Source organism: Poromitra crassiceps, assembly GCF_964638095.1.
Source record: "Poromitra crassiceps genome assembly, chromosome: 8".
Lineage (NCBI taxonomy): Eukaryota > Metazoa > Chordata > Actinopteri > Beryciformes > Melamphaidae > Poromitra > Poromitra crassiceps.
Window position 1 is genome coordinate 26,134,550 of NC_139629.1, and position 21,301 is coordinate 26,155,850.

The 21,301-nt window shown below is 44.1% G+C and overlaps 3 protein-coding genes across 4 annotated transcripts in view; 2 read left to right on the forward strand and 1 right to left on the reverse strand.

Moving 5' to 3' along the window:
* Positions 1 to 21,301, reverse strand: part of galt (galactose-1-phosphate uridylyltransferase) — a 34,937-nt gene that overhangs the window by 1,236 nt on the left and 12,400 nt on the right. Inside the window, exons 8-10 of the mRNA XM_083641703.1 lie at positions 5,226 to 5,358; positions 3,740 to 3,823; positions 1 to 44 (exon numbers count right to left, since the gene is read on the reverse strand). The exon at positions 1 to 44 is cut by the window's left edge and continues 111 nt beyond it. Of these exons, the coding sequence (XP_083497829.1) occupies positions 1 to 44; positions 3,740 to 3,823; positions 5,226 to 5,358 (261 nt within the window). The remainder of the gene's footprint in view (positions 45 to 3,739; positions 3,824 to 5,225; positions 5,359 to 21,301) is intronic.
* Positions 5,958 to 10,634, forward strand: LOC310781158 (E3 ubiquitin-protein ligase TRIM21-like). Of its 2 annotated transcripts, none has more exons than XM_083641701.1 (2): positions 5,958 to 6,066; positions 8,102 to 10,634. In XM_083641701.1, the coding sequence occupies exon 2, from the start codon at positions 8,111 to 8,113 to the stop codon at positions 9,722 to 9,724; it is 1,614 nt and encodes a 537-aa protein (XP_083497827.1). In that variant the 5' UTR covers positions 5,958 to 6,066; positions 8,102 to 8,110; the 3' UTR covers positions 9,725 to 10,634. The 2 variants fall into 2 exon arrangements, with proteins under 2 accessions (XP_083497827.1, XP_083497828.1); XM_083641702.1 differs by having other exon boundaries at positions 5,973 to 6,066; positions 8,109 to 10,634.
* Positions 15,031 to 16,674, forward strand: LOC310781563 (E3 ubiquitin-protein ligase TRIM21-like; the record flags this gene model as incomplete). Its single annotated transcript, XM_083642191.1, has 1 exon — positions 15,031 to 16,674. The coding sequence occupies one exon, from the start codon at positions 15,031 to 15,033 to the stop codon at positions 16,672 to 16,674; it is 1,644 nt and encodes a 547-aa protein (XP_083498317.1).

The following is a 21,301-nucleotide window of genomic DNA, read 5'->3' on the forward strand; positions in this document are numbered from 1 at the left end:
CCAGTGGGAAGCGTCCTCCTTTAAATGGGGGCCAGTCGGGGCTCCTAGAGAGAGAGGGAGAGAGAGAGACACACGCAGAAAGAGACAGTAGGTTAGGCAGAGGACCAGTGTTGGGCGAGTTACTTTCAAAATGTAATATACTACTAGTTACTTTCATTTGAAAGTTTCGTTACTTTACATGTAATATGTTACTTTTGTAATGAGTTACGCCCAACACTGCCGAGGACACATTCAGATCATTGGGCTGATGTACACCTGATTTACTCATCCTGACAATTTGATCATCAATCAGAGAGGCCTTGTTGGGTGTGATGGCCAAGAAAGACTATGTGGTAGTTTGAAGGGTTTACAGATTCACTCTTAACCATCAGGCTGAACTGGGGCTCCAGGCATGATCAGCTGTGAGCCTGTTCCTGTATCCAGGTGAACGTCACGTTGCTGTAAAGTGGTATCAGCAGTTTATGGAGTTTGAGTACAGCAGCCTACATGAGTCAGTATCAGTGAATCCATAAGGAAAACAGCAGAGTAATGGTGCTATCAATCAATACTGCTGTGATTCTGACATCATCTCACTTGTTCACCCTAATTCAAACTACATGTCAACTATAAAACCCAAAACAGGCACTTTGTGTGGTTATTTTACCAAACTCTATACACCAAGTGTACTTTAGCCAATAAAAAGGACAACGGGACATAACAGTGAAATAGATTTCGATCGGCTGTGAAACTGTTCGGTTTATCCTGCAGAAGTTTCTCTAGTTTTTGACTGTTTGGGAAATCATCAGGCTGCAGTGACATCTAGAGGCGGAAACACGCAACTGCAGAACAGTCTGGATTAATTTCTGCATTTTACCGCAAAAAACCAGACACACACACACACACACACACACACACAAACGTACGATAATTTCACTCCAAAAATGACAATTTTGACCCTCTGGTACGATAATTCAACATTTGCAACACTGGCGTGGATTAGCCTGCTTGACTTTGCACCAAGCTAGCAGGAGAAAGTTCAGCCGACCTGAGAGAGATGCCACTAAACAAACTGAACAACATAAAGACAGCAATCACAATGATGGGCTGACTGCTTGCTCAAACTGTGTGTGTGTGTTTGGAGGGGGGGGGGTGTCTCTCTCTCTACCCAACTACGTGTCTGTCTGTCTCCCTGTCTTCTCTATGAATTGTTAATTCTGGCTGTGTTGTTTTCTGTCTTTTCTTCCAGGAGATTGTCACTTTTTCTTGACCTATGTTTACCCATCACACCTTCCCTGACCCGTCTGTCTGTCATCCTGACCCGTCTGTCTGTCTGTCATCCTACTTCTCTCTGCGCTGTCTGTCTCCTTCACTGTCTCTCTGCCTCCCCGTCTCTCTATTGTCCTACCTGTCTCTCTGTCCTTATGTCTGTCCCACTTACTCGATGTAAGCAGGTATCCAATTTATGTATGTTCGTCTTCCCATATCCCCGGTATGATAACATGTCTGTCTCTGTACTCTGTAAGTACTTCTCCCTCCACTTCATTCTCTCTCTCTCTCTCTCTCTCTCTCTCTCTCTGTCCCTCTCTGTCCCTCTCTGTCCCTCTCTGTCCCTCTCTGTCCCTCTCTGTCCCTCTCTGTCCCTCTCTGTGTCTCACAACATAAACCCAGGCTGTTTAATCCTGGCTGTAATGTGTTGTGTATTCTGATCCAGCAGGAATAAACAGGTAGTTTGATCTAATCCATGATTTCCCCGGTGACTCCCTGCATGCCGTTCATTTTGAAATGACTTCATCACAATCAGAGCGCTTCTCTCTCTCCACACGGCCTCGAACACGCCAAGTCCTAAATAAGAGCCGCTTTCCTCTAAATCAGCTCCAATAAAACACTAACACAGATGGGGAGATATCACAACACCTCATTATGCCAGACAGGTTTGTGTGTGTGTGTGTGTGTGTGTGTGTGTGTGTGTTTTCCCAAGTTAGTCCATTAACGTGTGTGCACAGTACGCGCGCACGCGCGTGTGTGTGTGGATAGAGTGTTAGAGTGTGTGTGTGTGTGTGCACAGTATGCACGTGTGTGTGGATAGAGTGTGTGTGTGAGTGAGTGAGAGAGAGAGACACACACACATAGAGAGAGAGAGAGATAGAGTGTGCACTACATCCATTATAATCTCTCATTGAAAATCTCAGCAGGCTATTCCCTTAATCTCCCTTGATAAGGTTAAAATAACACGGTTATCCTGGGAGTCACTAAAGAACTTTTACCTCCAGTTGAAAGTCTTTTATCAACTCCACAAAGGGCGATGGAGATGACAGAGAGGGAGAAAGAAGCAGCTACGGGGGGAAGCTGTGAACTAGTTATGAGTCTAACTGGAACACTGATCATCACCTCACATCATTCTACCTACATCTCACATCATCCTACCTACATCTCACATCATCCTACCTACATCTCACATCATCCTACCTACATCTCACATCATCCTACCTACATCTCACATCATCCTACCTACATCTCACATCATCCTACCTACATCTCACATCATCCTACCTACATCTCACATAATCCTACCTACATCTCACATCATCCTACCTACATCTCACATCATCCTACCTACATCAGCAAATGAGACCGTCAGCGAGGAGATCGGCCATTTCTATATTGTTTTTTTAAATGCTCGGGTCCAGGAGGGCATCCGTCCTGTGTCACGCCTGTGTTGTTGTTGTTGTGGTGGTTGTTGTTGTTGTTGTTGTTGTTGTAAGGTATGTGTAGGCTACATACTTTGGCCATTAAAGCTGATTCTGATGACCTCAGTAAACACTTTCCTAATGAGCTTATGGTCTCATGGACGATAAAGCAGACTGTTTTGGGGGCGTGATTGACGGGTCGCCCGTGCAGTAGTCTCGCTGGCCAGCCTCCTCTCCCTTCCGTCCGAGGAGTCTGGCGCCGCGGAAACAGGCAACTGGGATAAACCCTCCCCTGCTCTACAGCTGCTCCCCCATTGGAGGCGTCGGTTTCAGACGCTGCCGGATTTCCGCTCCCCGCTTAAGAAGCTCTGTCATTGGCTCCGACCATGTCAATCAGAGCGGCTTCCGCTCCCTCCTCCCTGTGTGTTGCTGTAAACAGTGCCCTGCCGCCTCAGTGAAAACAACAACGCTAACTAGCTAGCAAGCTAATGACAGAAACCTACACGCTAGCTCGTTGCTACACACTGAAAACGGTAAGTTGTATTGTTGGAAACTATTTTCCAAGGGCACTGCCGCTAAGCGCCGCCCGTCGCAATCCCACTATGGAGACCTGCGGCGCCAGACTCCTCGGACGGAAGGGAGAGGAGGCTGGCCAGCGAGACTACCCGTGCAGTGATCACGCAGCTCGCCGATCACGGACCAATAGCAGGTGGCTCTGCGGCGCTGACTGCCAAAATCCTTCAAAAGGAGTCCACAAACCAATGGGGGACGTCACGGTGGCTATGGCCAAATTTTTACCATGGCGCTGGGCCAGAGGCAGGAAAAGTCACGAAAGTCACTCAGTCAGTCACTCAGTCAGTCAGTCATGGAAGTTTAGTGAGTTTAGTGATTAAACGGTCGTAGTTAGGGATAGGGAGGTGCTAGAGAGTCAGGATTTGAGGGGTGGGTAGGAATAGTGGTTAGGGGGATATGGGTGGTGTTGCTGGGGGAGGGGCATAGGGATAGCGAGGTGCTAGAGAGTCAGGATTTGAGGGGTGGGTGGTTCCGTGGTCTAAAAGGACTCTTTGTCTTACCGTGCCAGCCCATGGAGTAAGGGAAAGAGACTTCAAACAGGTTGTCATACTTGGTCAGCAGTCGCTTCATAATGTCTGCCAGATCTAGTAAAACAAAGACAGATAGAATCTCTTCATAATGTCCGCCAGGTCTAGTCAAACAGAGACAGACAGAAGCTCTTAGAAAACAGAGCGGAGAGAGACAGGAAAGAAAGGCGTGATAAAGATATAATTTGTTTCTGAATATTATTAATTTTGAACGACATGCCGCGTCCGGAGCTGGAGAGAGGGAATATTAGTAGAGATTCTAGAGAAAGTTGAAAAATAAATCATGAGAGAGAAATGTTGAAGTAGGCCGCTACAGAGGCGGTAAATTGTCAGAAACAGTGAAACTTTAATGATCCCTGTAGGGAAATAAAGTACAAAGAAACAAGCCTGAATACATAGAGGAGGAGAAAGTTAGACAGAGAGACACACACACACACACACACACACACACACACACACACACACACACACACACACACACACACACACACACACACACACACACACACACACACACACACACACACACACACACAACCTGAACAGACTGAACGGTTAGCTCTTAGATGGCTGCATATTTCTTTTCCCAATGAGCCCTTTATTGATTTATGAAGCCAATGAATTTTGTCCTTGAAGGGAAGCGGTAGGTCATCTGATCAGATCAGCTGACATTTAGCAGGTTCAGGTAATCGGATCAGATCAGCTGACACTTAGCAGGTTCAGGTAATCTGATCAGATCAGCTGACACTTAGCATGTTCAGGTAATCTGATCAGATCAGCTGACACTTAGCAGGTTCAGGTAATCTGATCAGATCAGCTGACACTTAGCAGGTTCAGGTAATCTGATCGGATCAGCTGACACTTAGCAGGTTCAGGTAATCTGATCGGATCAGCTGACATTTAGCAGGTTAATTCACTGACACCAACATCATCTGCTGGAGTCATTTACACACCGTTAATATCAGTGATGTGGCCACTGATGACTCGAACTTGGACTCGAGCAATCATACATTCGGACTCGGAAGTTACAGACGAGGACTCGGACTTGTTAATTGATAAAGACTTTTTTCTTCTTCTTTTTTTTTTGTAATAGGCCCTAATCATTTGGCCTAAAATATTGGTAGCTATATCAATACTGTGGCGTTATTCAATGTCATGCTTGGGCAGGCATGTGTGTTTCCACCTACAGGTGGATTCACGCTCATGTTCAGTAACTCCAGACTCACACTCAGGTAATGGGTACTCTTCTTTGGTGACTCGGACTTGGACTGGAACACTGGGGACTTGAGACTCGACTCGAGATATAGTGACTTGAACACTGCTAAAAACCATAATGTAATAATTTCAATGAAAAGCCTTCGGATGAGTCACACACACACACACACACACACACACACACACACACACACACACACACACACACACACACACACACACACACACACACACACACACTTACCCTCTCTCTCCTCTTTGGTCAGGTCATTGAGTCTGAGGACATGTCGCCGTGGTAACAGCAGCGTCTGATAGGGCCATGTTGCCCAGTATGGGACAACCGCCAGCCAATCAGAGCTCTCCACTACCACTCGCTCCTGGGAGAGAGAGAGAGAGAGAGAGAGAGAGAGAGAGAGAGAGGGATGAAGAGATGAAGAAGGAAGGTATAGAGGGAGGGATGGAGAAAAAGGTGGGTGAAAGAGGGTGATGGAAATTGAGGAATGAGGAAGAGAAGGAAGAAGAGAGGGGTGGATGAGGAGAGAAGGAACAATAGAGTGATATAGATGGAGAGGAAAAGGGAGAGATCACGCCAACAGATTTGACCGTCACAAAGTCAAGTGCGTCCCTTGGCAGATAAACCCCAATTCAGACTCCTCCAAACAAACACTGCAGCAATTTACTGTCCTAACCTCAGGTCAGACACACACATGCACACACACATGCACGCACACGCACACACACACACACACACGCACACACACACACACACGCACGCACGCACACACACGCACGCAGGCTAAGTTTACGGTTTTAAGAATGATTAAAAGCCTACATACACTATAGTCCACTGTATGCAATTGCAGCACCTGAGGATGATACCTGCAATCTTGTTTATAACTGCAGTAAGAGGCGGAGCAACAGACAGGTTTGTCAACATTAGTTCCTGAAGTGAAATTAAAAGTCACTCAGAGCGACAGCAGCACTGCTGAAGTTAGAAGAGACTCTCTCTTGCTCTCGAAAGAGAAAATCAACGTAAGTTCATCAGAGCTTTCTCAACAATACATCAGAGTCTTAGAGTAACAAAGGTGAGTACAGCAGATCATATTAACTGTTTAAACACAGCTGAATCCAGATAGGATGTTTCCCTGTGTTCATTTTGCACTGATACTTGTGATCAACAGTGGAAAAAGGAGCTTCTAGGTTTCTTTTTAGAGAAAGATGTAATGCAGAAGTGTTGGTACACAGGTCACCTGCACAGGTTTACAATACAATGTACAACTTCAGAAAAATGGAGGCACGGGCAAGAAAAACGCAACGCGTTTCAACCTCACTGGGTCTTCGTCAGGCTGTAGCAGCCAGTGTTGGGGGTAACTCATTACAAAAGTAACATATTACATGTAATATATTACTTTTAGCAGTAGCTCAGTAATATAACTTATTACTTATAGGATTTCAGTAATATTGTACCAGTTACTTTGTCAAGTAACTCAAGTTACAAATTGAGTTACATTTTATTAAATCAAAGCACATATTTAAAAAAGATACAATCATTTCCTAATCAAACTGTGTGTTTTTATGCAAATAACCACTACAGATGACAATAACAAAGGAAAGGGATAACATTTACAATTTTGGATTGTTTACACTGACTGAGGGCGGCGATGTCATTCTGCTACTGCTGTTGTTTTGGTGAAAGTAATGCAAAAGTAGTGTAATAAGTAACAAGTTACTCTACACAGACAGTAATATTGTAAAGTAACTTATTACTTTCAAATGAGAGTAACTAGTAATATGTAGTATATTACATTTTGAAAGTAACTTGCCCAACACTGGTAGCAGCTGGGCGTTGGCTACAGCTCCTATAATAAAGGGGCGTACGTGGCAACAGGTGAGGTGACGTGGCATACGGAAGCTGGGTCTGACGCAGCAGTGACGCAAGAATGTAGAAAGCAAGACTACCAGGTCATAGAAATATGAGTGGAAATAACAATAGGCATATATGGAAATGTATAAAGGAAGTACGTGTATAGACAATAATCAATACTCAATATTCACACGTTAGGAAAAGAGAAGAACAAATAGGCCTAAAAAATAGGTATAGGGGAGAAACATATTAAAACTAGCCTATGAGAATATATACAAAGCCTAAAAGAATATGTACAAAAGATAGGCCTAATATGGCTATAGATATATAAGTAAAGGCAAGAATATATATACAACAACAATATAGCAATACAGTGTTTCCCACAGGATTTGGAGTATTTGTGGTGGGGGACCGCAGACCCCCTAGGGGGGTGCGGCGGGCATGTTCCCCCGCGAGATTTTTTTTAAACATTTTAAAGTAAAATGCATGAATTTGGTGTACTTTGAGAAAGCTTAAGAGCAAAATTAAAAGGCTAGATCTATGAAGAACATGTCATTATTACTGTGCTGTGGGTTTACAATGACAAACTAAATTTCTCCCTATAGGTCAGGGATACTCAACTTGCTTTGCCACTTTCGTGAAATGATAGAAGGCGAGGGGCCAGTTAATAAACAAACAATATACATTTTTCTGTAGCGGATTGTAGGTTTTTGGGGTGTCAGCCGGAGTTTAGGCTGACAATGTTGTGCACACCGGATAGTTAGTTAGGTTAAGTTAGTTAGGTTATGTACATACATAAGTGCCTGGGTAGCGAGCAGATGGCGGTATTTGACAATTTAGCAGCTAAATCATAGATTATTGAAAGATATTCCATATTCCAGACTGAAATGCTATAACAGAAGTATTGCCCAGAATGACATGAACATTTATTGGACACTTATTCAGCGGGTATCTTGCATGTTGCGTTCAGGTACACTGTAAAAAAAACAAAAGAAAAAAAGAAAAAAATTTGGTCAACATCTTTTTGTGGCGGTAAAAATTATTTTGTGGCGGCCCGCCACAAATTCCTTTATGTATGGGAAACACTGCAATATACGGGAGAGACATAATGTGGCCTAACAATTTAAATGAAGCACGTCGAGTCAGTGAGGAGCGACCGTGTTGAGGGTGTGTATCTAGAGCCATATTAGGCCTATCTTTTGTTGAAGAATTGTGTGCTACAGTATTGTTATTCACACTTTCACTTTTGGTCTCAGTGTCTAGATATGGCTGCTGCCAGCAGTGTCCTGTCTGAAGAGCAGTTTCTCTGCTGCATCTGTCTGGATGTGTTCACTGATCCAGTCACCATACCATGTGGACACAACTTCTGCAAAAACTGTATCACGCAGCACTGGGATGTTAATGTCCCATGCCAGTGTCCTATGTGTAATAAGCTTTTCTACACAAGACCTGAGCTGCATGTCAATACTTTCATAAATGAGATGGCTGCTCAGGCCAGGAAGTTAGCTGAGATGAAAGCCAAACCAGAAGAAGTTCCCTGTGACATCTGCACTGGGACCAAACTGAAAGCCCTGAAGTCCTGCCTGGTGTGTCTGGCCTCCTACTGTGAGACTCACCTGGAGCCTCATCAGAGAATCACAGGGCTGAAAAGACACAAGCTGATGGATCCTGTGGAGAACCTGGAAGACAGGATGTGTAAGAAGCATGAGAGAGCACTGGAACTGTTCTGCAAGACGGACCAACTGTGTGTATGTAAGTTCTGTACTGAGTCAGACCACAAGTCACATGACATTGTCCCTCTGAAAGAGGAATACAAAGGAAAGATGGCAGAGCTGGAGAAGACAGGGGCTGCAATTCAGCAGAAGATCCAGGAGAGACGACTGAAGATTCAGGAGATCAAACAGTCAGTAGAGCTCAGCAAGGTAGATGCAGACAGAGAGATAGCAGACAGTGTGCGGGTCTTCACTGCTCTGATGCAGTCTGTGCAGAGAGGCCAGGATGAGCTCATTGAGACGATTGAAGAGAAGCAGAAAACAACAGAGAAACAGGCTGAAGGCTTCATCAAAGAGCTGGAACAGGAGATCTCTGAGCTGATGAAGAGAAGCGCTGAGGTGGAGCAGCTCTCACACACTGAAGACCACCTCCACCTCATCCAAAGCTTCCCATCCCTGAACACTTTTCAACACACCAAGGACTGGACAGAGGTCAGTGTCCACTCATCATATGAGGGGACTGTGATGAGAGCTGTGGCTCAGCTGGAGGAGACTCTCAGGAAAGAGAAGGAGAAGCTGCTTGAGGCTGAGCTGAAGAGGGTCCAGCAGTATGAAGTGGATGTGACTCTGGATCCTGATACAGCACACACCTATCTCATCCTGTCTGATGATGGGAAACAAGTAAAATATGGAATATGGAGATGGAAGAATCTCCCAGACAACCCAGAGAGATTTGATCGCTGTGCCAATGTGTTAGGAAAGCAGAGCTTCTCTTCAGGAAGGTTTTACTACGAGGTTCAGGTTAAAGGGAAGACTGACTGGGATTTAGGAGTGGCCAGAGGGTCGATCAACAGGAAGGGACGCATCCCACTGAGACCACAGAATGGCTACTGGACTATGTGGTTGAGGAATGGAGATGGGTATGAAGCTAATGATAGCCCTGCTGTCCTCCTCTCCCTGAAAACGACGCCTCAGAAGGTGGGGGTGTTTGTGGATTATGAGGAGGCTCTGGTTTCCTTTTATGACGTAGATGCTGCAGCTCTGATCTACTCCTTCACTGGCTGCACCTTCACTGAGAAACTCTACCCATTCTTCAGTCCCTGTCTCAAAGAGGGTGGTAAAAACTCTGCCCCTCTGATCATCTCTCCTGTCAATCATACAGATTAGACTAATCATTAGGTTTTCTCAGATAGAATTCATTGTAAATTAAAATAACAAATTTACAAAAACAGTACACCCCCCCCCCCTCTCCAGGTAACTGTTAAAGCCATTCTAATGTGTTTTTCTTTGAATAGAACAACAGATACAACACTTCACAGACTTGTCTTAATAAGCATATTTGAAGATTAATTTCTTCTTTCAATGGAGCTCTCCACTGAGAGAATTAGACTTCCTGTCTGTGAAAAAGGCCCAGTAACTACTAATGTCTCTCATCTTTTTACCTTTCTTCTTCTTGGCAAACTGGTTTAGTTTTATCGGGGGGAAATGTTAGTTTCCAACTCAGCTTATAGGACGTACCACTGTACGCTCTACTCTTTGGTTGCTTGGTCCTCACTTGCTACACGCAGGTTGCAACATTGGTACGTTTTTATTTATAAGGCTTTTCTTGGCAAGCTTCCATCCTACATTTTTTCTAAGTTTGAACTGATTCAGAGTTGTGTAAATCTCAGATCCAGATTTTTGTCCGACGTGTAATGTGCTTTTACCTGCTTGGCCAGATCACCCTTGAAAAAGAGACCTCGGTCTCAATGGGTTTTTATTTTCTGGTTAAATAAAGGTTTGATTGATTGATTGATTAGTTCAAGTTAAAGAACCATTCAAACTCCAGATTGTGGTTGATATTATAAATCATGTAATTTTCTTTATATCCTCTTTTTCTTTGATGTATGGTGTTACTACTTGTTGCATTGGATCAAGCACAGGGATCATAAAAACTTCATTGAATGTAATCACTATTTCAGGAGTGTGACATTTTCCAGCTTTGTTGTAACATGTCCAGGTGACAATGGCAAAGTAAAAAAGGTGATTACTGTCATAGCTGTGCCTGGGTACATACTCTATATACTGAGCATTTTAATTCTACACAATTACTAATGAGCATTAAAACGAGATTAAAACACATTAAACAGCAAATTGAGTAAGTGGTCTGTCTACGCTTCAGGTATCGAGGGTGAAAACACTCATGTCTGAAGTCAAGTTCAATCCTGCATTGAAAAGTCCTTTCACGTTTTCCACCAACCGTCTGCCTGCCAATTTGCAAACATGCTTAATGTGCTGAACGATGAGTTAGCTCCTGTCTGCACACACACACACACACACACACACACACACACACACACACACACACACACACACACACACACACACAGACATGGAGATTTAAACTTCATGCAGGGTGAAGATAGGTGTCACATCATTATGCTAATGAGCATCACTGCTGTCCAATCAAACGCTTCGCTGACTGAAAGAAGAGAGAGAGAAAGAGAGAGAGAGACACGGCGAGAGTAGAGTAACTAAGATTTTAGTTTTTAGTCATTTAGAAAGAGCAATTTTGTTTTCCCCTCAAACACCCAAAGCAAGCCAGCAAATGTGGTAAATACTGTGTCTCAAAACAAGTTCCAACTCACCAAACTACCCCTGAAAAGAATAATAATAATCTAGCTCTGCAAAGCTAAATACTGGACACCAAGTGCCCATTTCTTTGTTCTCTGCGGGTGTATTGGGAGAAAAACAGCGATATTAGAGAGGTCCTCTGACAGGTCGTTAAGCTTATCATGTCGTTAATTTAGCTTGTCAATGTGGTTTGAGCATAAATAGCCTAGCCTACTATACCCTACTTCCTCATAAACTGAAGGCATGGAGAATTCCTCCTGGTCCTCCTGTTGCAATCATGGATCGCATCGCTTTTTGCTTTTATTTCATTATTGCTGTGACAGCCGTAACATCAAATCTATAGTTATTATTCCTGCAATGGTGGCAGTGACAGTGAGTTTGTGAAGAAATCATGCTATTTTACTATTTTCATCTTCTGTGGGCTCGTAGCTTATCACAGGTTATGATTTTCCAATAGGAAGAATCAGCGTGACATCACAGCCACCTGGAAATGCGGAACCCAGCAGCAGTTAACTAGTGTGAGTTTTAAGAATGATTAAAAGCCTATATCACCTTATGTAGCCCCGCACACTTGACCCAGTTGTGTTATGACTTCCTGTTCAAAACACCGTCTGTTTTACCTGCTCACTAGTACTGTACTGTCACAGGAAGTGTCAACACAACAGGAAGTAACTGGCTGAGCCCTGTGTTGGAACATACAGTAAGGTGAATCAGAGGAGTCCACTGTATGCAATAGCAGGACCTGAGGATGATACCTGCAAGCTGTGGTTACAATCTTGTTTATACATGTAAACACGCAGATGACACCGTGGTGGTAGGGCTGATATCAAATGGTGACGAGACGGCCTACCGAGAGGAGGTGAAACATCTGGTAGTATGGTGTAAGGACAACAACCTACACCTGCTGGTAGTATGGTGTAAGGACAACAACCTACACCTGCTGGTAGTATGGTGTAAGGACAACAACCTACACCTGCTGGTAGTATGGTGTAAGGACAACAACCTACACCTGCTGGTAGTATGGTGTAAGGGCAACAACCTACACCTGCTGGTAGTATGGTGTAAGGACAACAACCTACACCTGCTGGTAGTATGGTGTAAGGGCAACAACCTACACCTGAACGTGACCAAAACAAAATAACTGATAATGGACTTTAGACAAAGTAAGAGGACCCCTCATGTACCAACCATGATCGACGGGACCCCAGTGGAAATAGTAGATTGCTACAAGTACCTGGAAGTACATATCAGTAACGACCTGACATGGAGCGCCCATGTCTCTGCTCTGGTGAAGAAGACGGTAGGAAAACTGTACTACCTCAGGAGGCTGAGGAAACACACAACATCCCCAGCCTTACTGAAAGCCTTCTACTCTGCCACAGTGGAGTCGGTGCTGGCCGGTAGCATCACTGCCTGGTACGGCCATTGCAGCGGGAAGGACAGGAAGAGACATGACTCGGGTCATAAAGGCCGCGGAGCGTACCACCCGCTCCACCCTGCCCCGCCTGGAGCGTACCACCCGCTCCACCCTGCCCCGCCTGGAGCGTACCACCCGCTCCACCCTGCCCCGCCTGGAGGACATTTACATGAGACGCTGTAGAGCCAAAGCGGCTAAAATCATGAAGGACAATCCAAAGAGGTTCATAGTGTCTATACTTTACTTAGATCGTTAGATTTTCTTCTATATCAGACACAGGTTTTCATTCCTACCTGACATGTTTCGACGGCAATACTTCCGTCTTCATCCGTTCTCAAACGGCGAAATGACAGCGGGGGGCGTGGTCACGCCTCTGAAAACAACATCAGCTGTTTAAGACACGTCACACACACCATCTAGTGACACCTCTGATGAAGACACGTCACACACACCATCTAGTGACACCTCTGATGAAGACACGTCACACACCATCTAGTGACACCTCTGATGAAGACACGTCACACACCATCTAGTGACACCTCTGATGAAGACACGTCACACACCATCTAGTGACACCTCTGATGAAGACACGTCACACACCATCTAGTGACACCTCTGATGAAGACACGTCACACACCATCTAGTGACACCTCTGATGAAGACACGTCACACACACCATCTAGTGACACCTCTGATGAAGACACGTCACACACCATCTAGTGACACCTCTGATGAAGACACGTCACACACCATCTAGTGACACCTCTGATGAAGACACGTCACACACCATCTAGTGACACCTCTGATGAAGACACGTCACACACCATCTAGTGACACCTCTGATGAAGACACGTCACACACCATCTAGTGACACCTCTGATGAAGACACGTCACACACCATCTAGTGACACCTCTGATGAAGACGGAAGTATTGCCGTTGAAACATGTCAGGTAGGAATGAAAACCTGTGTCTGATATAGAAGGAAATCTAACGATCATGAAGGACAGCTCCCACCCAGGCCACCACTTGTTCGAGCGGTTGTGGTCTGGGAGGAGACTGAAGCACTTTCCCGCCAGGATGGAGAGGATGAAGAATAGCTTCTTCCCTCAAGCCATTAGGGCCCTTGACAATCCTATTAAGAGTTAGGGCTCCTGCCATATTATTATTATTATACTATTTATTGACGGTATACCATTTATTTATTTTGATCTATTTTACCACGGTCAAATGTTGCTCCATATACGGACTTGTCGTAGCCTGTACAGTGAACCTTTTTTAAACTTTTTCTAATTTTAACCTGACTTTTAATCTTAAATCCCAGTTCTTAATCTTGTGCTGTGCTGTGATACTGTGTTGTCTGTCTGTCCCTCTGTTGTCATCATCATCAATCATGTAGTAGCTGTACTGTAGCTGCTACCATTACGTATGTCTAATGTTTAATTGTATGTTTAATTAGGTCTATGCTATTTGCACCTGTGCAAACAGAATGTTACTTATGTTTAATTATGTTTAAAGTATGTCCATGCCATTTGCATCTATGTGCAGTGAATATGTCACTGTCTTTGGTTTGTCTTATTGCTTTACTGCCTTATTGCTTGTTGCTTCTCTTGTTTTCCTGCACCTATATGCCCTGTTATTTTGCACTATGTTGTAACGGAGTCTACAGCACAAGAATTTCACACGTGATACTTGTACTACGGAGTGACAATAAAAATCTTGAATCTTGTCTTGTTTAGAATGCACAGTATTGGAGTGGCTGCGTCCCTAACTTCACTGCCTTTTACCTGTAATGTGTATGTGACTAATAAAACATTGAACCTTGCTGTAAGAGGCGGAGCAACAGAGAGGTTTGTCAACATTACTTCCTGAAGTGAAATTAAAAGTCACTCAGAGCGACAGCACTGCTGAAGTTAGAAGAGACTCTCTTGCTCTCGAAAGAGAAAATCAACGTAAGTTCATCAGACCTTTCTCAACAATACATCAGTAGAGTTACAAAGGTGAGTACAGCAGATCATATTGACTGTTTAAACACAGCTGAATCCAGATAGGATGTTTCCCTGTGTTCATTTTGCACTGATACTTGTCAAATGATGTTTTCGGTGAAGTGTAATTTAAATACACAATTCAAAATAACCTTTGATATCTAACCTTGCTATTATTATATGAAAGAATTGTGTGCTACAGTATTGTTATTCACACTTTTATTTTATTCTTTTTACTCATTTTATTAATTTTGTCTTTCAACTTCTACCCATTTTTATTACTTGTTTTACTGCACCTTGTACTGCACCTTGCTCTCTGATTAGTGCATTTGTACCTACTTTATGCTCTGTGTTTTTACCTGTAAAGCACTTTGATCGGCCTGTGTCGTTGTAAATGTGCTCTATAAATAAAGTTGACCTGACTTGACTTGATTTTCACTTTTGGTCTCAGTGTCTAGATATGGCTGCTGCCAGCAGTCTCCTGTCTGAAGAGCAGTTTCTCTGCTGCATCTGTCTGGATGTGTTCACTGATCCAGTCTCCATACCATGTGGACACAACTTCTGCAAGAACTGTATCACACATCACTGGGATGTTAATGTCCCGTGCCAGTGTCCTATGTGTAATAAGCTTTTCTACACAAGACCTGAGCTGCATGTCAATACTTTCATAAATGAGATAACTGCTCAGGCCAGGAAGTTAGCTGAGATGAAAGCCAAACCAGGAGAAGTTCCCTGTGACATCTGCACTGGGACCAAACTGAAGGCCCTGAAGTCCTGCCTGGTGTGTCTGGCCTCCTACTGTGAGACTCACCTGGAGCCTCATCAGAGAATCACACGGCTGAAAAGACACAAGCTGATCAATCCTGTGGAGAACCTGGAAGACAGGATGTGTAAGAAACATGAGAGAGCACTGAAGCTGTTCTGCAAGACGGACCAACTGTGTGTATGTAAGTTCTGTACTGAGTCAGACCACAAGTCACATGACATTGTCCCTCTGAAAGAGGAATACAAAGGAAAGATGGCTGAGCTGGGGAAGACAGAGGCTGAAATTCAGCAGAAGATCCAGGAGAGACGACTGAAGATTCAGGAGATCAAACAGTCAGTAGAGCTCAGCAAGGAAGATGCAGACAGAGAGATAGCAGATAGTGTGCAGGTCTTCACTGCTCTGATGCAGTCTGTGGAGAGAGGCCAGGATGAGCTCATTGAGACGATTGAAGAGAAGCAGAAAACAACCGAGAAACAGGCTGAAGGCTTCATCAAAGAGCTGGAACAGGAGATCTCTGAGCTGATGAAGAGAAGTGCTGAGTTGGAGCAGCTCTCATGCACTGAGGACCCCGTCCACCTCATCCAAAGCTTCACATCCCTGAACACTCCTCCACACACCAAGGACTGGACAGAGGTCAGTGTCCACTCATCATATGAGGGGACTGTGAGGAGAGCTGTGGCTCAGCTTGAGGAGACTGTGAGGAGAGCTGTGGCTCAGCTGGAGGAGACTCTCAGGAAAGAGATGGAGAAGCTGCTTGAGGCTGAGCTGAAGATGGTCCAGCAGTATGAAGTGGATGTGACTCTGGATCCTGATACAGCACACACCTATCTCATCCTGTCTGATGTTGGGAAACAAGTAAAATGTGGTGATGTAAAGAAGAATCTCCCAGACAACCCAGAGAGATTTGATCTCTCCATCTGTGTCTTAGGAAAGCAGAGCTTCTCTTCAAGAACGTTTTACTACGAGGTTCAGGTTAAAGGGAAGACCGACTGGGCTTTAGGAGTGGCCAGAGGGTCGATCAACAGGAAGGGAAGAATCGCACTGAGACCACAGAATGGCTACTGGACTATAGGGTTGAGGAATGGAAATGAGTACCAAGCTGCTGCTGACTCTGCTGTCCTCCTCTCTCTGAAGACAACGCCTCAGAAGGTGGGGGTGTTTGTGGATTATGAGGAGGGTCTGGTCTCCTTTTATGATGTAGATGCTGCAGCTCTGATCTACTCCTTCACTGGCTGCACCTTCACTGAGAAACTCTACCCATACTTCAGTCCCGGTCTCAATGAGGGTGGCAAAAACTCTGCCCATCTGATCATCTCTCCTGTCAATCATACAGATTAGACTAATCATTAGGTTTTCTCAGATAGAATTGATTGTAAATTAAAATTACAAATTTACAAATGCAGTACATCCCCCCCCCGCCCCTCTCCAGGTAACTGTTATAGCCATTCTAATGTGTTTTTCTTTAAATAGAACAACAGATACAACACTTCACAGACTTGTCTTAAAGGAGAATTTCGTTTTTTTTCAACCTGGACCCTATTTTCCACACTGTATGTGTCTAAGGGACTCATCGTGACATATTGTTTTCATATTTTTTTGTTTCCAGGTCGAGCAATGTGCTCAAACAACTACACAATGTACTACACAGGGCAATCCCGCACCGCATCGTCAATACACACGTTAATACACACGCTAATAAAACTGCTTGTTTTGCCGCTGGGAGACTCAAACTGTCATTATAGTGTCCGGCAACATGGAAACGACTCGATAGATGGACTCGATATCGAAGATGAAGAAATGGAAACAAAGATTAAAACTCCAGATTGTGCACCCTGCTGACTGACCCTAAGAAGATAAACGACTGTTTTAGAGAGTTTTACACTGAGCTCTACTCGTCTAAGGGTGATACGCGCAATCTGATTTGAATGACTTTTTTGACCCTCTTGAAACCCCCCAACTTAGTGATGCTGCCAGAGAGGATTTAGACTCTGATTTCACATTGGAAGAATTAACTTCTGCCATTAAATCATTCCTATCAGGCAAAGCAGCTGGGCCGGATGGGTTCGGTGCTGAATTTTATAAGAGATTCTGCAACATTCTTGCCCCACTCCTCCTCAGAATGGCATCTAGCTCTAAGAAGGACAATGTTTTGCCTAGAACACTGTATGAAGCTAACATTTCTCTCATTTTAAAAAAAGGAAAGGAGGAAGTATACCCGGCCAGCTACAGACCCATAGTGCTCCAGAACTTTGACAGAAAGGTAATCACTAAAACGCTGGCTACCCGGCTAAAAAAAATAATTTGTCATCCATCATTCATCCTGACCAGACAGGGTTCATCCCGAGTAGGTTATCTTTCTCCAATGTCAGACGCCTCCTTAACACTATATACGCAGATCATAGTAAGACCAGTGGTGCAGCGATCTTGTCACTTGACGCACAGAAGGCGTTTGATCAGGTTGAGTGGCCTTCTATGTTCGAGTCACTTCACAGATTCGGGTTTGGCGAGTCGTTTATATTCTGGGTAAAGCTGATATATGCTGAACATGTCTGACTAGCAGCTAGTCCGACATGTTCAGTTATAACCAACGGTGACAAGTCAGCCAGGTTTCCAATACTTCGCTGAGTCCAGCAGGGTTGCCCTCTCTCGCCGGCCCTCTTCGTCGTTGTGCTCGAGCCCCTTGCCTTAAAAATACGTAGTCACCCAAGCCTTGCAGGCCTAGCGGTCGGAGGCATCGAGACGCGTATCAGTTTGTACGCCGACGATGTAATATTATACGTGCATAATTCAGAGAGGTCGATCCCCCTCTTCTAGAATTAATCACCTCCTTCGGTAAGCTGTCCGGATACACAATTAACTGGACAAAGAGTGACTTTATGCCTCTCTCTGATGTCTTCACTGCTGGTTTCCTGGAAAATCTCCCATCGAAACTGGCAAAGGACCGCCTCACCTATCTTGGCTTGACCATACCCAGAGATTCTAAACTAACACATTATTTAAACTGAACTTTGTCGACTTTGTTTCAAGACTTAAACAGTGTATAGAAAACTGGAAAACCCTGCCCTTTTCCATGATTGGCCGTATAAATTCAATTAAGATGGTTTCTCTTCCCAGGTTCCTCTATCTTTGTCAAAATCTTCCCATCTTTCTCAAATCAGCTTTCTTCAAAAAACTGGACTCTGTAATTCTGTCCTACATCTGGAATTATAAGAACCACAGAATTTCTAAAATCCACTTGCACAAACCCAAATCTGAGGGAGGGCTGGCTTTGCCAGTATTTAGGCACTACTACTGGGCCGCCAACGTTAGGGCTCTGATGTACTGGCGGCAGGGGGCTCCGGGTAACTTAACTCCTGGGGCCCCCCTATGGCTAAAAATGGAGGCCGGCTCTATTGTCAACTCCTCCTTGCCAGCCATGCTTTTTGCTAAGTTGGAGAAACCTGGGACCTTAGGAGATTTGAATTTAAGCTTTGTCATGAAAAACTCTGTCAGAATTTTAAACCAAGTGAGGAGTGTTTTGAATCTACCATTTGTTTCTGTCCACACGCCAATTTGTTCCAATCACTCTTTTTTGGCTCCATGGTCAGACAGAAACTACCATGCTTGGGGTGAGAAGGGGTTGGTTTCCATCAAAGACCCATACACATAGATGGTAATTTTGCATCCCTTGATCTACTGAACAGAAAGTTTGTGTTGCCCGGCGCGAACTGGCTCAGATTCCTGCAAATTAGAAATTATGTTCGTTCCAAGATTCACTCCTTTGAAGTGCTCCCAAATGAACATGCGTTTTTCGATGTGTTGCTGGGCCCTCTTCACTCCAAGCATCGTATCTCTAGATTTGTGTATCTGTTTGACAACTGCAACACAGCCTCTACTGAGAAGATCAGAGAAGCATTGCAGGGGGAGCTTGATATTGATTTATCTGACAGTATATGGGAAAGGAGTCTGTCTGTGGTGCAACTCTGCTCAATCAATAGCAGACACCAGCTTATCCAATTTAAAGTTGCTCACCGTCTTCACTACTCCAAGCATAAATTGCAAAAGATCTATCCTTCTGTCTCACCACTGTGTGACAGGTGTCGGGTGTCGGAGGGCACACTATCTCATGCCTTCTGGTTCTGCCCTTTACTAACGGGGTTCTGGGCCAAAATATTTGATTGGTACTCTAAGGCACTCTAAGAAGGCATGGTAGGATTGCCTTCTGTACCAGGGAGGGTCTGGTGAGACGAAGGAGGAGCGCGGCCGGGAAAACCACAGGGCCTGAGCCTCCATGCACCGAAGGGTCTTTCAATACTGCGGTGTAGCACTAGCTCTATTGCAGCGGATTGGGTGTGATCAGCCCTTCCGCGGGCAACGTTGCAGACAGAGTAGGAAGGCTGATCCGTAGCGGCTGCTTCCGGGACGCGGGTCGGGGTCTTAATCGGCCTCGGCTGGGTCTACTGGGCGAGGGTGTATGATGTTGAGAGACCCGAAACACCTTATGACCCCAGCTATCATCACTGATGACGCGTCCCAGCGCATGCCGAAGTATGTATTTTGAATTGTAAGGCCTACAAAATAACCCTGCAACTGGAGGCGGAACTCGCAATATTCGGATGCTCGGAGTAGGGATGTTCATTTTGAAAAACTTCCATAATCGAAAATCTGGGAAAATTAACGATCAATTATCGATTATCGATCATATTAATAATAACATTTTTTAAATATATATATATATATATTTTTTTTTTTAACAAAATGAATGCCTATGGCAGAAAATACGAAAGACAACGTGTTCTCCTCAATTAACTCTTTATTTCAATGTGTCTCCTCTCCAACACTCTGCTGTCCCCGGCGCATGCAGGTGTGAATTCCCCATGTTTAAAACAGTTTTGTTGGCACAAAGGCCCGTGCCCAGCCAGAAAACTAGAGACTATATGAAGCTCCACCTCACGTTAGTCGGCTGTGCAATGGAGTGGGGCGAGGAGGAACGAATTCCACCCAAACCTAGTCCGCAAATTTTTTATTTTTTTATTTTTTTTTAATAATAACAAAATCGATAAAAATTCCACATGATCGATTCCATTCCTTAACGATCAATTATCGAATTTCGATAACTGATGAACATCCCTAGCTCGGAGTCCTCTCTGAACTTCCCTACAGCTTTGCAGCAATCTCTGACACTCAGGACAACTGTCGCCAAAAAAGTATTCTGAAGGAATGGAAGTCTTCCTCTTCACCTTCTTTCCACATGTGGCTGATGGACATGATCTCTGTTGTACAGATGGAGAGAGACTCAGGTTCCTGAGAACCAACTCACTTAGAAGGTTCTCAACTATCTGGGACCCGTTCTTGGCCTACTTTGACGACGTCAAGAATGACAAGTGACTGAGGTTAGAGGTGGCGGATGGCTCGCCCTTCTGGTTTTACATGGACCCCTTGCGTGGGATCCCACATGCCATAATTTTTCAAGCACAAACACCTTATGTGACTGGTAACACTATGTTGTAATGTTGTTTTTTTGTTTGTTTTGTTTTTCTTTTCTTTCCTGTGTCTGAGTTTGTTTTTCTTGTTTGTGTATTAAAAAAGAGATATATATATATATATATATATATATATAAAAAAAGAAAAAAAAAAGATTGTGGTTGATATTATAAATCATGTATTTTTCTTTATATCCTCTTTTTCTTTTATGTATGGTGTTACTACTTGTTGCATTGCATCAAGCACAGGGATCATAAAAACATCATTGAATTTAATCACTATTTCAGGAGTGTGACATTTTAATTCTACACAATTACTAATGAGCATTAAAACGAGATTAAAGCTGGGCTCAGACTACAGGATTCTGACAATCCTAGCTGATTTTGAAATCTGGCTGTGACACGCACTACAGGAGAATCTTCCCAGATTATCTTCCCTAGAATCTCAAACATGCACACACTACAAGATTTGTAATGTGGCGCACCACGCACTACAGGATATT

Excerpts from the sequence above, each read along its gene's own strand:
- LOC310781158 (XM_083641701.1), top strand. The coding sequence starts at position 8,111 with ATGGCTGCTGCCAGCAGTGTCCTGTCTGAAGAGCAGTTTCTCTGCTGC.